The sequence below is a fragment of the Pleurodeles waltl genome, chromosome 3_1, assembly GCF_031143425.1.
Source record: "Pleurodeles waltl isolate 20211129_DDA chromosome 3_1, aPleWal1.hap1.20221129, whole genome shotgun sequence".
Classification (NCBI taxonomy): domain Eukaryota; kingdom Metazoa; phylum Chordata; class Amphibia; order Caudata; family Salamandridae; genus Pleurodeles; species Pleurodeles waltl.
The window spans coordinates 1,826,662,756-1,826,675,758 of record NC_090440.1 but is presented as its reverse complement, the minus strand read 5'-3'; the positions used below and the strand labels follow the sequence as shown (position 1 = coordinate 1,826,675,758).

The 13,003-nt window shown below is 49.6% G+C and overlaps 1 protein-coding gene across 1 annotated transcript in view; it reads right to left on the bottom strand.

Annotated features, from left to right (window-relative positions):
* STAT4 (signal transducer and activator of transcription 4) overlaps positions 1–13,003 on the bottom strand; it is a 522,693-nt gene that overhangs the window by 324,029 nt on the left and 185,661 nt on the right. Inside the window, exon 11 of the mRNA XM_069225876.1 lies at positions 12,403–12,462. Within this exon, the coding sequence (XP_069081977.1) occupies positions 12,403–12,462 (60 nt within the window). The remainder of the gene's footprint in view (positions 1–12,402; positions 12,463–13,003) is intronic.

Here is a 13,003-nt window from a genome sequence, read left to right as displayed (position 1 = left end):
CAGAACATGCACCACCAGGAAACAGTCGAGAAAGCCGGCAGGATGAAGCGATACAAGGTTGCAGTAGTCGTCTTTGCTACTTTGTTGCGGTTTTGCAGGCGTCCTGAGCAATCAGCGGTCGATCCTTTGGCAGAAGGTGAAGAGGGAGATGCAGAGGAACTCTGGTGAGCTCTTGCATTCGGTATCTGAAGAATTCCCCAAAGTAGAGACCCTAAATAGCCAGAAAAGGAGGTTTGGCTACCTAGGAAGGAGGATTGGCTACTAAGAGAGGTAAGAGCCTATCAAAAGGAGTCTCTGACGTCACCTGCTGGCACTGGCCACTCAGAGCAGTCCAGTGTGCCAGCAACACCTCTGTTTCCAAGAGGGCAGAGGTCTGGGGCACACTGGAGGAGCTCTGGGCACCACCCCTGGGAGGTGCAGGTCAGGGGAGTGGTCACTCCCCTTTCCTTTGTCCAGTTTCGCGCCAGAGCAGGGCTGGGGGATCCCTAAACCGGTGTAGACTGGCTTATGCAGAGATGGGCAGCATCTGTGCCCATCAAAGCATTTCCAGAGGCTGGGGGAGGCTACTCCTCCCCAGCCATCACACCTATTTCCAAAGGGAGAGGGTGTCACACCCTCTCTCAGAGGAAATCCTTTGTTCTGCCTTCCTGGGCCAGGGATGCCTGGACCCCAGGAGGGCAGAAACCTGTCTGAGGGGTTGGCAGCAGCAGCAGCTGCAGTGGAGACCCCGGAAAGGCAGTTTGGCAGTACCCAGGTTCTGTGCTAGAGACCCGGGGGATCATGGAATTGTCTCCCCAATGCCAGAATGGCATTGGGGTGACAATTCCATGATCTTAGACATGTTACATGGCCATGTTCGGAGTTACCATTGTGACGCTATACATAGGTAGTGACCTATGTATAGTGCACACGTGTAATGGTGTCCCCGCTCTCACAAAGTCCGGGGAATTTGCCCTGAACAATGTGGGGGCACCTTGGCTAGTGCAAGGGTGCCCACACACTAAGTAAAGTTGCACCCAACCTTCACCAGGTGAAGGTTAGACATAAAGGGACTTATAAGTTACTTAAGTGCAGTGGTAAATGGCTGTGAAATAACGTGGACGTTATTTCACTCAGGCTGTACTGGCAGGCCTGTGTAAGAATTGTCAGATCTCCCTATGGGTTGCAAAATAAATGCTGCAGCCCATATGGATCTCCTGGAACCCCAATACGCTGGGTACCTCAGTACCATATACTAGGGAATTATAAGGGTGTTCCAGTATGCCAATGTGAATTGGTGAAATTGGTCACTAGCCTGTTAGAGACAATTTGGAAAGCAGAGAGAGCATAACCACTGAGGTTCTGGTTAGCAGAGCCTCAGTGAGACAGTTAGTCATCACACAGGGAACACATAGAGGGCACATACTTATGAGCACTGGGGCCCTGCCTGGCAGGGTCCCAGTGACACATGGACTAAAACAACATATATACAGTGAAAAATGGGGGTAACATGGCAGGCAAGATAGTACTTTCCTACAAAGGTACATTAGATGGAACTGCTATTTCCTATATATCCTTCTATGCCCGAATGTTAACCAGGCTCATTTTTTGCAAACCCTCATGCCAGGTCTACTACACAATCTACAGGCACACATTTACTGGGGTGGGTGTTTCAACTGCGTACCAGACCTCAACAAGCATCGTTTCCACCCCCCGTAGCAGGTGCGCACTCTATATCACTCACACATCACCTTACACGGTGGGCCTTAAATAAACAGGTGACAGAAGCATGGCATAGTCTACGTCCTTTACTCAGAGAATATTAATTCTATTCAGGATTACATGATATACACACTAGGATTGACTTTATATGCTGCAACGCAGAAGCCCTCACTAGGGTTTCCAAAGCAGAATACCTGGGTCGTACCGAATCAGACCATCCCCCCTTACAACTTCAACTGGAATGGGGCCATGAACGCCCTTGCATACCAACCTATCATTTACCAGTCAAAGCTTTGCAAGCTGAATCCTTCCATACGGACGTCTCCAACCATATCAACACATACTTTACACAAAACAAGGGTACAGCATCTGACCCTGGCATTGAATGGAATGCCTTTAAAGCTGTACTACGGGGTCATAACATTAAAGCAGTTTATGGCTCCAAATCAACACTATGTAAGGAATTTTACACCCTGGATACTGACATTAGGCATCTTGAACAGCAGTTCCCCTATGGCCCAATAGTTATTAATTCCTTAACCAGTGCAAGATTGGCATACATTGCACCCCCAATCACTATGATATTTGATACAAGGGGTACGCTCTTCAACACGCAAGGGGAAATCAACACTGCATTTCACGCCTACTATAGGGATTAATATTCAGACCCACAACACACAGACACCACCAAATTAGGCTTTTCCAAGACACCATACAATTACCGCAACGGAGTGAATCACTACAGACAGACCTCGAGTCCCCCATCACTGAAACTGAGGTCTCATATTCAAATAAACAAAAGGCATGTGAGAAACCTCCGGGGGCAGACAGCTGACCAACAGAATTTTATGCAACTTTCAGCTCTATGCTTACCCCTCTTTTACTTAAAATGTATAACTCAGCTCTCTCAAAGAGAATGCTCTGTACCACTCACAAGAGGCGCTGTTAGTGATTTTACTCTAGCCGGATAGGACTCCATTTCAAATGAGTTCGTACAGACTCCTTTCTTTATTGAATTTGGATTATAAAATACTGAGTAAGGTCTTAACAAATCGCTTAATCCATATTGCCAAACCACTGTACATTCCAATCAAAACGGGTTTATACCTGGACATAATACCTTCCTGAACGTACGTCGCCTTTTTATGTTAATGAACTGGGCACGCTTGACAAACACAAATGCCTGGATGGCTTCACTAAATATAGAGAAGGCCTTCGACACCCTAGGATGGACCTACTTACAAGCTGTTCTGGTAAGGATGGAAATAGGCCCTAAGTTCTTTGCCTGGGTATCCCTACTTTATAACACACCTCTTGCCCCGGTAAAAACGGGGTGCAATATATCTGAATCCCTAATTATAGTACGTGGCACTCATGAGGGATGCCCATTGTCACTTATTCTATTTGCCCTAGCAATGGAACTCTGGTTTACGCACTGCGGGCTCGTGCCCCACAATGGGGGATCCGCGCGGACGGTCACTTGTATATAGTATCCATGTATGCTTTTGGTGAGGGCTGCACTGTATCATCTGGAGGTGAGGGCTGCACTGTGTCTGCAGGTGAAGGTGCTCCTGGGCAGCCTCTGCTGGAGGTGAGGGCTGCACCTCCTCAGCTGGCGGTAAGGGCCCGTGACCACTGGTGGTAGTGGTCACCCAGACAGCCTCTGCTGGAGGTGAGGGATGCACTGTGTCAGCAGGTGAAAGCGCCTCCTGGGTAGCCTCTGCTGGAGGCGAGGGCTGTACTGTCTCAGCAGGTGAAGGTGCCTCCTGGGCAGCCTCTGCAGGAGGAGTAGGCTGCACTTCCTCAGTTGGCGGTGAGGGCCCAGTGACCACTGGTGGTGGTGTCACCCTGACAGCCTCTGCTGGAGCTGAAGGCTTCTTCCCCTTCATGGCAGGAGGTGTTGGATCCTTACCCTTCCTGGCAGGGGTTGAGGGCTTCTTCCCCTTCATGGCAGGATGTGCGTGCTCCTTAGCCTTCCTGGCAGGAGTCGAGGGCTACTTCCCCTTCATGGCAGGAGGTGCTGCTCCTACCCCTTCATGGCAGGAGGTGTGGGATCCTTCACCTTCCTGGCTAGTGGAGTAGGATCCTTCACTGACTTGCCAACACGACTAGAAGGTGCCACCAATGTCCGCGTGGACTGTTTGGCTGAGGTGCTGGGTCGTTGAGACCCTGCTCTGACGGGAAGGACAGGTGGGGAAGAGGTTTTTGGAGGTGGTTGTCCACTGGACTTGGGTGCAGGTGCATGGTCAGTGTGCTGCTGTGAGGTGGATGGCTGTTGGGTGTCTGGGTGCTTGCGTTTGTGTCCTTAAGGAGGGGGGACAGACAGGGTGGGAGAGGACACAAGGGACGCGTGGATGGATGTAGTAGATGTGTCTGCTAGAGGTGTGTGTGATGCTTGGTGTAATGATGCTGGTGGTGGATGTTGATGCAGTGTATGCAGGTGTGAGTGTGGACGTGACTGTGAGAGAGGTGGAGGAGGAGGGGCAGACAGTGGAGACCATGGATGTGGTTGTGTCTGCAACTGTCTGGTGTTTGTGTGAATGCTTGTGGGATGAAGTGTGGTGTCTGTGTTTGACTGTGCCGCTCTTGTGTGTTGTCTTGTGTGCATGCTCATCTGTATGTGGGCATGGGATGGGTTGGGGTTCAGAAGACTGGGACTGGGAAGTGGTAGTTGGAGGGGGGATGGTAGTAACAGGGACAATGGCTGCCATCAGAGAGGAGGCCTGAGTCGATCTCTGTTGGGCATAATCCACTGTGGATGCCCTCCAGGAATGCATTGCATTGCTGCATCTGGGATGCCAGCCTCTGGATGGCATTCACAATGGTTGACTGTCCTACAGAAATGGATCTCAGGAGGTCAATAGCCTTCTCACTCAGGGCAGCAGGGCTCACTGGGACAGGGCCTTAGGTGCCTGGGGTGAAGGGGATGCCCACCCTCCTGGGTGAGCAGGCACGGGCAACTCGCTGAGGGGCTTCTGGGAGGGCAGTGCTAGTACAGGGGTGGTGGCTGTACCTGGAGCTGGGGTGGTCACAGAGGTGTCCACCACCACCAGGGGGCTTCCATCGGAGGAGGTATCTGAGTCTGTGTTGTCACCTCCTGTCTCTGCCATGGTTCTCCCCTCACCCTCTGTCCCACTGGTTCCCTCGGCGTCGGCGGACTCTACCTCCAGGGTCCTGTGGGATGCAGCTCCCTCTGTCACCGGTGCCCCTGCTCCTCTGTCAGATGATGCTAATGCACACATGGACAGGATGACAGAAGAAAATAGGGGGAGGGGAGAAAGGGAGCACAGCGTCAATTACAGCACCAACACCACAGATGGCATACGCTGCACCGTCACACACAGGGATCAGGATTGAGCACTATGCATTGCACTGCCAGTGACTTGGCTAGGTGCCATGGCAATACGAAGGCCACACACCGCCAACTGTACCCCTCCTGGTACCCACAAAGCCCTGACTGACATGGAATGCTAACAAGCTAGGTTACCTGCATTTGTCATACACCCTTTAACCTTGGGCTGGATCACGCTGCAATGTCTGACCTGGCTTTAAGGGGCACCCACTAACTCAAACCCACCACCCGGATCCCATGCCACCTACCAATTACTGTAGTAATGCCCACTGTACTCACCCCCTTGTGGCTGCTGTGATGCCCTCAAGCGCCCATCCAGCTCTGGGTAGGCCACTGCCAGTGTGCGGGCCATCGGGGGGGTCAGGTTCCAATGGGCACCCTTTCCTCGTTGGGAGGCCATTCCCAGCTGGGCCTCCGTGGTCTTCCGTGCCCAGCGTCTCAGGTCCTCCCAACGTTTCTGACAGTGGATGCTCCGCCTGCCATAGACCCCCAGGGTCCACACGTTGTTGGCGATGGCACACCATAATCTCTTCTTTTGATGGGCGCTGACCTGCAGAGGTAATACAGACAGGAGGACTCCATTACACATACAGTCCAGCCCGTCACACATATGGCCCACCAGTTCTGTTTCCATCACCATTGGCACACACATCGCCCAGCGCACACCATGTACACCACCACAAGACATCTTCCGACACACCCGATGACACGATGCTTGCACACACATCTCCCTGTATCCTTCACACATGCATTGTGTCAAAGGTGTACTCACCTGTTGGTCTTGAGGCCCATACAGCAGTCCATACAGAGTTAGGATCCCATCCACTAATCGCTGCAACTCCTCTGCAGTGAAGGCAGGGGCCCTTTCCCCGGTCACATGGTTCCAGACAGAGGTCACAGCAACACACAGGCAGTGTAGGTGTTCTCCTGTTGAAGGCCAGGAAACAAGTGAGGAATCTGATGGAAAATGGCAGTCACGTCAGCAGCGGTGTACACCGTCACTGCCGGCGTGGATCCCCATCGGCCACTGTACTCCATAGAGCCCCACATAATCCAATGAGGAATTGCACGGCGGTGCAAGACCGCCTTCCGCCACGACGCCCAACATCGGCGGAGTTACCTCACTTCCACCTGTCCCTACATACCGGACAGGAGTATGCCATTTCATGGTGGTGGACAATGATCATATCAACCTTAACTGCTTCACAGCCTATACTAGCACATACCTCACCATTCCCACTGTCCCATCACATAAATGCACTATCTACACTGAGGTTGTGGTTCCATTGTTCAAATTGTGACAGCTTACTCACTCTTGTGTCTCTTAGATACCTACTGCTGCGGATGAATAGGAGGAGGAGACAAACCCCCATGTACAGACCCCTTGTGGACTTGGCTACACTGGAGGACAGGCACATTATACTCACCTATAGACTGGACAGGGCCACAATCACAGAGCTCTATGCCCAACTGGAGCCTGACCTGATATCTGCTATCCGTCATCTGACTGGGATCCCCCCTCTTGTGCGAGTGCTATCAGTGCTCCATTTCCTGGCAACTGGTTCTTTCCAAGTGACAGTGGGCTTGGCAGAAGGAATTTCATAGCCAATGTTTTCAATCGTGCTGGCAAGAGTTCTGTCTGCCCTGGTGAAACACATGTGCAGCTACATAGCTTTCCCCCAGGTGGAATATATGGCCACTGTGAAGGCCGGATTCTATGCAATGGGACATACCCCCAATATTGTTGGGGCGATTGATGGGACACATATTGCGTTAGTGCCCCCCGGCCAGAATGAACAGGTGTTCAGGAATTGGAAAAGTTTCCACTCACTGAATGTGCAAATGGTGTGCCTGGCGGACCAGTACATCTCCCACGTCACTGCTAAGTATCCTGGGTCAGTGCATGACGCCTTTGTCCTGAGGAATAGCAGCATCCCAAATGTGATGGCCCAACTACAGAGGCACAGGGTGTGGCTAATAGGTGAGCCATGGTCCCCACCCACTATATGTTAGTGTATGCCTTCAGGTGTCATCCCCATAGCATTGTGTGAGGTTAAATGTTGTCCCTCAATACTTGCAGGTGACTCTGGCTACCCAAACCTATCGTGGCTTCTGACCCCTGTGAGGAATGCCAGGACAGGGGCTGAGGAATGTTATATGAGGCACATGGGTGAACCAGAAGGATCATCGAGAGGACCTTCGGGCTGCGGAAGGCCAGGTTCAGGTGCCTCCATCGGACAGGTGGATCCCTGTGCTACTCACCCAGGAAGGTCTGCCAGATAGTAGTGGCATGCTGAATATTGCACAACCTGGCTCTCAGATGGCATGTAGCTTTTCTGCAGAAGGCGAAGACTGGAGATGCCCCTGTGGCAGCAGTGGACTCTGAGGACAGTGAGGATGAGGAGGCAAAGGATGAGGATGAGGACAACTGAACTGCAGTTATACATCAATGCTTCCAATGACACACAGGTGAGACAGTGCAACTGACCATTCCTCTAACTATTGATGTTTTCTGTGTGGCAGTAGCGTGATGACATAAACTTCCATTGCATCTCAACGTACAGTCACCTATTGCTTGTCATTTTACAGATGTTGGTAAGATAACAACTGTGTACTAATGCTATGACTACAGACAGCTACATGTCATTATTTCTATGCTCTCAGAGTGTTCAGATCATTTGCACTAGATGTGACTGTTTCCATAAATGCACATTTTCAACACATAAAATACTAGTAGTCGAGTTGTGTTCAAGGGTGTTTATTGTAGTGCTATGAAATTGAGGGAAAAGTGCAGTGGAATAGGGTGATGATGGTGGAAGGTCCAGGGTATTGTTATAGGCTGTTTGTAGCACAGGTCCAGTGTCCAAGGGGCCGTAAAAAGGGGAGGAAAGGCAGTTCAAAGTGGACAAGGTGACAGTGTGGGGCACAAGGGGGACAATCAGGAGAGTCTCATTTTCTGTCTGGGTAGCAGGGAACGTTTGTGGGGTGGTTTACCTTCTGCAGGGGGAGGGGTGCTGGTGGCCTGTGGGTCCTGTGGTGGGGCCTCCTGCCCACTAGCTGCAGTGGAAGTGGAGGACTGGTCAATGGACTGGCTAGTGGTAGGGGCCCGCTGGTGTGCTGTTGCTTCCCTCATGATGTTGGCCATGTCTGCCAGCACTGCTGCTATGGAGATCAAGGTGGTGTTGATGGCCTGCAAGTCCTCCCTGATCCCATGATACTGTTCCTCCTGCAGCCACCTGTTCTCCTGCACATTGTCAAGGATCTGGCCAATCGTGTCCTGGGAACGTTGGTAGGCTCCCTGGATCTCGGTGAGTGCCTCCTGGAGGGACGGTTCCCTGGGCCTGTCCTCCCCCTGGTGCATTGCGGTCCTCCCAGTGTCTCTGTTGCCCTGTGCCTCTGTCCCGTGAATGGTGTGCCCACTGCCCCCAGGTCCCTGATTGTCTTGGGGGCGAGGTGTGGACTGGGGTCCCTGTACAAGTGGGCACACTGCTGAGTGACATGTCCTGGGGAGAGAGGTGTGGGTACGCTGGGTGGGTGCTGAGGTGCTGGATGCTGATGGGAGAGGCTCTCTGGTGGACTGTAAGTGGGCTGGGGTAACCAACTGTCCAGTGGTCCCTGATGGGCCAGGTTGTTGGTCCAGATCCTGAAGTCCAGAGTTACTGTCATCACTGGGGGCATCTTCTGTTGGTGGACTGGATAGACGTGGCACCTCCTCTCCACTGGGATTGGCTAGGGTACTTGTGGGGATGCAAGAGATGTATTATGTTCATGTCTGTGACATATTGTACATCCCTGGCTTCCCCTCTATCGTTGTTGTTGACCTGCCCTGTTTTGTATGGTGATGTATTGTGGAATTGTTTGTTTCCCTATGCTGTGCATGCTTTAGTGATTGGTGTCCATGCAGGGCTAGGAGGGCTGTCCATGCATTGGTATGGCATGCAGGATTTGGCATTGGGGTTAGTCAAATGTGTATGCGCAGTGTGTGGGATGGAGTGGAGTGATGGGAGTGAGGGTGAGGGGGTGTGATGACATGCAGGTATGGGGGGTGATAAGTAGTAAATATTGACTCACCAGTGTCCAGTACTCCAGCTACTCCAGCGAGTCCCTCTGGATGTAGTAATGCCAAGATTTGCTCCTCCCATGCTGCGAGCTGTGGGGGAGGAGGTGGGTGTCCACCGCCAGTCCTCTGTATGGCGAGCTGGTGCCTCTCTGCCATGGAACGTACCTTCCCCCGTAGGTCATTTCACCTCTTCCTGATGTCGGCCCTTGTTCTTGGATGCTGTCCCATGGCGTTCACCCTGTCCGAGATTCTCCGCCATAGCTCCATCTTCCTGGCAATGGATATTTGCTGTACCTGTGCTCCAAACAGCTGTGGCTCTACCCTGACTATTTCCTCCACCATGGCCCTTAAATCCTCATCAGTGTAACGGGGGTACCTTACTGGGGACATGGGTGTTGTTTGGTGTGTGTTGGTGAGAGTGTGTTGAGTAATGTGGTGTGTGTGTTGTGGGGTGCGTGAAGGATGTATAGGTGTATGTGGTGTATGTGTCTAGTTGTCTCTGTGCTGTTCGTGTCAATCTCCTGGCAGTAATTGTTGCTTGTAAAAAGGGTTGTGGGTAATGTGGATGTTTGTTTTATGGTGCTGCGGGTGGGTGGGTGTGGTGTGTGTATGAGTGTCAGGTGTGTGTTTTTAGTATTGGCCAATGTAGTGTTGTTTTGTATGTGGGTGTCCATTCTGAGCGCAGCGGTATGTACTGCCTGTGATTTACCCCCATTGAATGCCCGGCTTGGTGATTCGTGGGTCGTGATGTGGTGGGCGTTGTTTTGTTGGCGTAACGGTATGGGTGTTGGTACCGCAACTTTAGCACTGACCTTTGGGCTGGAGGATTTGTGTATGTGGCTTTATTTTGTCAGATTGCTGTATGTGTGTGTCATAATATGGAGAGCGGATATTCACCACTGTGGCAGTATGTTGGCGTCTGTCACCGTGGCGGTAATCGGGATTTACCGCCAATGTCATAATGAGGGCCTATGTATTAATTTACAAATATGTACAAGATGATGGGTGGAAATACCTATGGTGATAACCTCCTAGCAAATGACACCACTAGTGAACCCAGCACCTTAAGATCCTATAAACACCAATACACTAGGTACAATATAATGCAATATTGATTGCAAAAGGTAGGCATACTTTTTAAGGTCGTCACCACATTAATAAAAGTTGGAATATGTCCTAATAAAACACTGCAACACCATTAAAACTGCTAGGGATGTTACCATTTTACAGTGACTTTCATTACAACATCAGTATTAATTTTGCGATTGTTCATAAAGCACTTCAAGTACCTTGATTAATACATGTAATGATTCTCCAATAGTTTTATCATTTCAAATAAAGCACTTCAATGGACTTAATTAATACCTGTAATAATTCACTGCTCAAGGAAGTTTGCATTTTGTTCCTGACAGCACACTTCAGCCACCAGGGGTGGTTTCTTCAGGTCTCTAAATTTTTGTTTTCTCCTGGGAGCTTGACTTTAATTGCGCTCCATCCTTCCATAGGACCTGACTTTAATCTGGTCATGTGGCACCTCTCCTGGGCCTGGGTATCTTCATCAGCAACACCCTCAATACCCAAGGCTGATTGTCTTTCTTGCCTGCATCTTCCTAAGGCCTTCGTTGGCATTTGCAGAGCACCTGGGGCAGTGGAAGTGAGGGGTCTCCACCTTCTATAGATCACACTCCCGCAGGACCATTCCACAGATAATCTAGTGGATCTCTCCAGGGTCCCCTCCAGCTGGTCCATCTCTGTACTGTTCCCCTGAGGGCCTGAGCGCCCTAAACCCTGGAGGACCATACCTAGTTTCTGAGTGCCACATGAAGTAAGATGTCCTTGAAGCCATCCTTACAGCAGCAGGCGTCATCTCTCCTCCAGCAAGTCATTCCTCTGTCATTGCTTTCCCCAGGTCCAGATTGCCCTCAAAACTCTTTCACTTGTGCAGGGATTTTTAAGTGGGGATGGAAAGGTCTGGAAGGTAGGTACCTATGATCAGTCCATTGGAGTAACATCATCACTTCACCTCTGCCCCAATACTCCTGCAGAATATTTTTGGAAATTCCAACATGGCACATTAAAGTGGTCTGTTGAAAGACCTCTCTGAGAGCCTGAATCCATGCCTCTTACTGATACAGCTGCTTGATCCCGTCACTCCATAACATCAAAGTGGTGCTGCTCCTGTGTTTGGCTCCAGAGGTCTGACTGCCATCCTTTGTTTCTGTGGGAGTGAGCCTTCCTAGGCCAGGTGTAGTGTGGCCCAGCAGGGGGAACAAAGGTTTGGAATCTCATTTGAAGCTGAGTCAGAAAAATATGACATCCTCAAACTCCACATGTACACAGTCTTTTTAATAATCACTACAGATGTACGTACTCACACTGTTAATGCCCACGCAAATCATAAGGCCTGCCCAGGTCAGCACCAATCCCTGAAGGGCCTCTTCTGTGACCGTTCACTTGTGCACAGACATAGGTTTAAGTTTGACAGGATTCTCACACATGCAGTACAGACATGTGTGTACACATGCTCATTTCCAATCATCCCAGAACTTCTTGCCTCAACGATGCAGCAGCGGAACTTGTTTTAAAAGGAGAACACTGGCACTTAGCAATCAAAGTCCATTCTCACAGAGTTTACAGTGAGGGAGACTCAAGTAGTGGGACTCACACAACAGAAGTCTATAACCAGGTAGTCTAATACTAAAAAAATCCAGAGGGATTAAGTTTGCAGAATACATTTCTCGAAGGTCTATGATGTGTAAGGTTTCACAGGAGCATTGATGAGAGCAACATTGCTTTGAACTGATGTGCTCATGGCCTTCATATGTGAAGCAGTCTGAGTGAGAACTGTGAGTGATCAGCAATAGCAGTTGCTTGGGGCAGAAGAGGTGATACAGGAGAGTGCATGCCTTCTTTAGATTCAGGTGATTGACACGGTGCCCCCAGAACTAAACAGAAAATTATTGACCACAAAGCACTTTTTGCATGGTGAGATATTGTCATAGGAAGGGCTATCCTTTTTTGTGCTGAATTCCATAAAGAACAATATAGAAACTGCAGCATCCAACACATCTCTGTAAACAAGCTAATTTCTTAACTTTCTCTCATTTTTGGACTAAATGCTATTACCGTTAATGGATCTGCTTAAGGGGAACATTTAGGTGTTCATGCATAATACCAACCTCTGTGCATTTAATCAACTTTAGATTCTCTTAACTATTTTAGGAAATTGTGACTATTCGATATAAAAAGCGTAGCATTTCCTTTCTGTTTTGGTTAATACTTAACTTACTTGTCAATGGTTGCTTTTACTCTTAGCTGATAATTCAGTTCGGGTAATTTGATCAAAAGTCTGAAAGTAGAAGAAAGTGACTGTGAATTGCTACATCAGATATATTACACAGAGGATAATATACATAGAACATAAACGTGCATTGAGAAGAACATTTGAGATATCAAATTCAACATTAAAATAGAGTACACTATTCTAAATATCGCTTACTGTCCATGCTTCAGTCAGGTTGTACACAGTACTTGGATGACTGCGTTTACATTTCACGAATACAGCAACCAACTCCTGGACTTTTTAGTTTGAAACAGTCCTTAATTTGTAAATAAAAACGTGCCGGTGCCCATAGTCCTCCTCTTAAACACGCGGCTGTGCAATTAAATGTGCAAACAAGGAATACTGAGGCAATGTAAGAATGAAGCTATCTCGGGCCTCTTCAATCCATTTATAGCCACTCCCTGCCCCTTCAGCTCACTCTTGTAGCTTTCTGCTTTCTCCCATTGAGGCTGACGCTTTTTCGTTTTTCTCTTCCTCCGTTTTTCCCATATGTGTTTTGCTTGCAGTAAATGCATGAGGCAGAAAAATAAGTGCCGGCCCTCAAAAA